Consider the following 1373-nt stretch of genomic DNA (forward strand, 5'->3'; position numbering starts at 1 on the left):
AAAAATATAAACCCCCAAAAATGAATAAACAGCACGTAACAAAATTACTAAGTTAAACTTAAATTAACATGAAAATATAAAAATAAAAGCTCCACTAACATTATTTAATAATAATAGTTCATAACACTATTATGAACTATTTTGAAATAATTCAAAATATTAATAAATACAATATAAATGATACAAAAATAACACTGTTAGCATGGTTTTAAAGTTTCTGCTTTCATTCTTTACAAAATGTAATTAGAAAGCATATTATGGTTTCTAATTACAGTTTTTATTATTAAAATGAACATTTAATGATTAGACATTTGGATAAAACATACTAAATACTATATCATCCAAATTTGAAGTAAGGCTTTGTGTCCACATCTCCATATTTTTATTCACAATGACAATTTAAGATAAAATACATTCTTAACTTAAAATTTTAATTTCCAGCAACCACTTATTGTCAATAAAATCTGATATTCAGTCTATATATTTGAATGATCTGTGTCCTCTAATATACATGAAAAACAGTTCTGACCCACTTGTATTCTTTATGTAACAGATGACGACAGAGACAACTGAACGTGTTTTTGCAGAGTTCCATCTCGAGGAAGCCGTGGCTCTTCAGGGAACTTCAGTCTCACTGGAGGATCTTATGGTAGGGGTGTGTTATTGATGGAAGACGTGAATGCCCGGACGTCTGTTATCCTGGTGGCTTTAGCGAGGACGGGCGAGGCGGGGAGGAAGATGAGCTCAGACACGTCCCCATACGAGGAAGTCTTCGTTTCTGTATCCTGAGTCTCTGGGGCTAAACTGGATTGATCATCTCCATAGGTTTCCTTCTCTTTCTCTCCGAATCCAACCACCTCCACGGATCATAGAGTGATTTGGTAGATGCTAACATGATCAACAGTTTAGTTTTCATTTAGTTTGTAATGGCCATTTTCTACTCTCTCAGTGACCCTTTAAAATGGAATAGATTCAACAAATAAATAACATACATGGATACTTAGTTTTCTGCTGCATGTCTGTGCTCCATGAAAAAAGATACCAGTTCATTCTTCAGGATCTTCAGCTCTTCAATCTGTTGGGTAAAGCAACATGGTGATTTTCTCACAGAATACAAATCATCTCAAACAATGCAGATTTAAAGAATAAGAATAGAAATGCACTAGTAATAAAAATCAGGCTGATATATATAGATAATGTTATATCTGATAACCAATAATTGGCCAGTATTAAAATGCTATATTATTTTATCTAAATAAATAAAAAATAACACCATAACCAAGGCATAAGTAAGTAAATAAATAAACAAACAAAAATAAAAAAGGTTTAGAAAAAATGTTGGTGATGTGGCATGCATAAATAAATAAATAAAT

The 1373-nt window shown here is 31.7% G+C and overlaps 2 protein-coding genes across 2 annotated transcripts in view; one reads left to right on the forward strand and one right to left on the reverse strand.

Moving 5' to 3' along the window:
* LOC107576590 (podocin-like) overlaps positions 1-573 on the forward strand; it is a gene marked incomplete at its 5' end in the record, with an annotated part of 6160 nt that extends 5587 nt beyond the window's left edge. The window contains one exon of the mRNA XM_016262741.1: positions 554-573. Within this exon, the coding sequence (XP_016118227.1) occupies positions 554-573 (20 nt within the window). The remainder of the gene's footprint in view (positions 1-553) is intronic.
* Positions 574-644: 71 nt separating this feature from the next.
* Positions 645-1373, reverse strand: part of LOC107576591 (nardilysin-like) — a 5191-nt gene continuing 4462 nt past the window's right edge. The window contains exons 8-9 of the mRNA XM_016262742.1: positions 1043-1075; positions 645-857 (exon numbers count right to left, since the gene is read on the reverse strand). Of these exons, the coding sequence (XP_016118228.1) occupies positions 645-857; positions 1043-1075 (246 nt within the window). The remainder of the gene's footprint in view (positions 858-1042; positions 1076-1373) is intronic.

The sequence above is a fragment of the Sinocyclocheilus grahami genome, unplaced genomic scaffold (assembly GCF_001515645.1).
Source record: "Sinocyclocheilus grahami isolate Dianchi unplaced genomic scaffold, SAMN03320097.WGS_v1.1 scaffold3983.1, whole genome shotgun sequence".
Taxonomy (NCBI): Eukaryota; Metazoa; Chordata; class Actinopteri; order Cypriniformes; family Cyprinidae; genus Sinocyclocheilus; species Sinocyclocheilus grahami.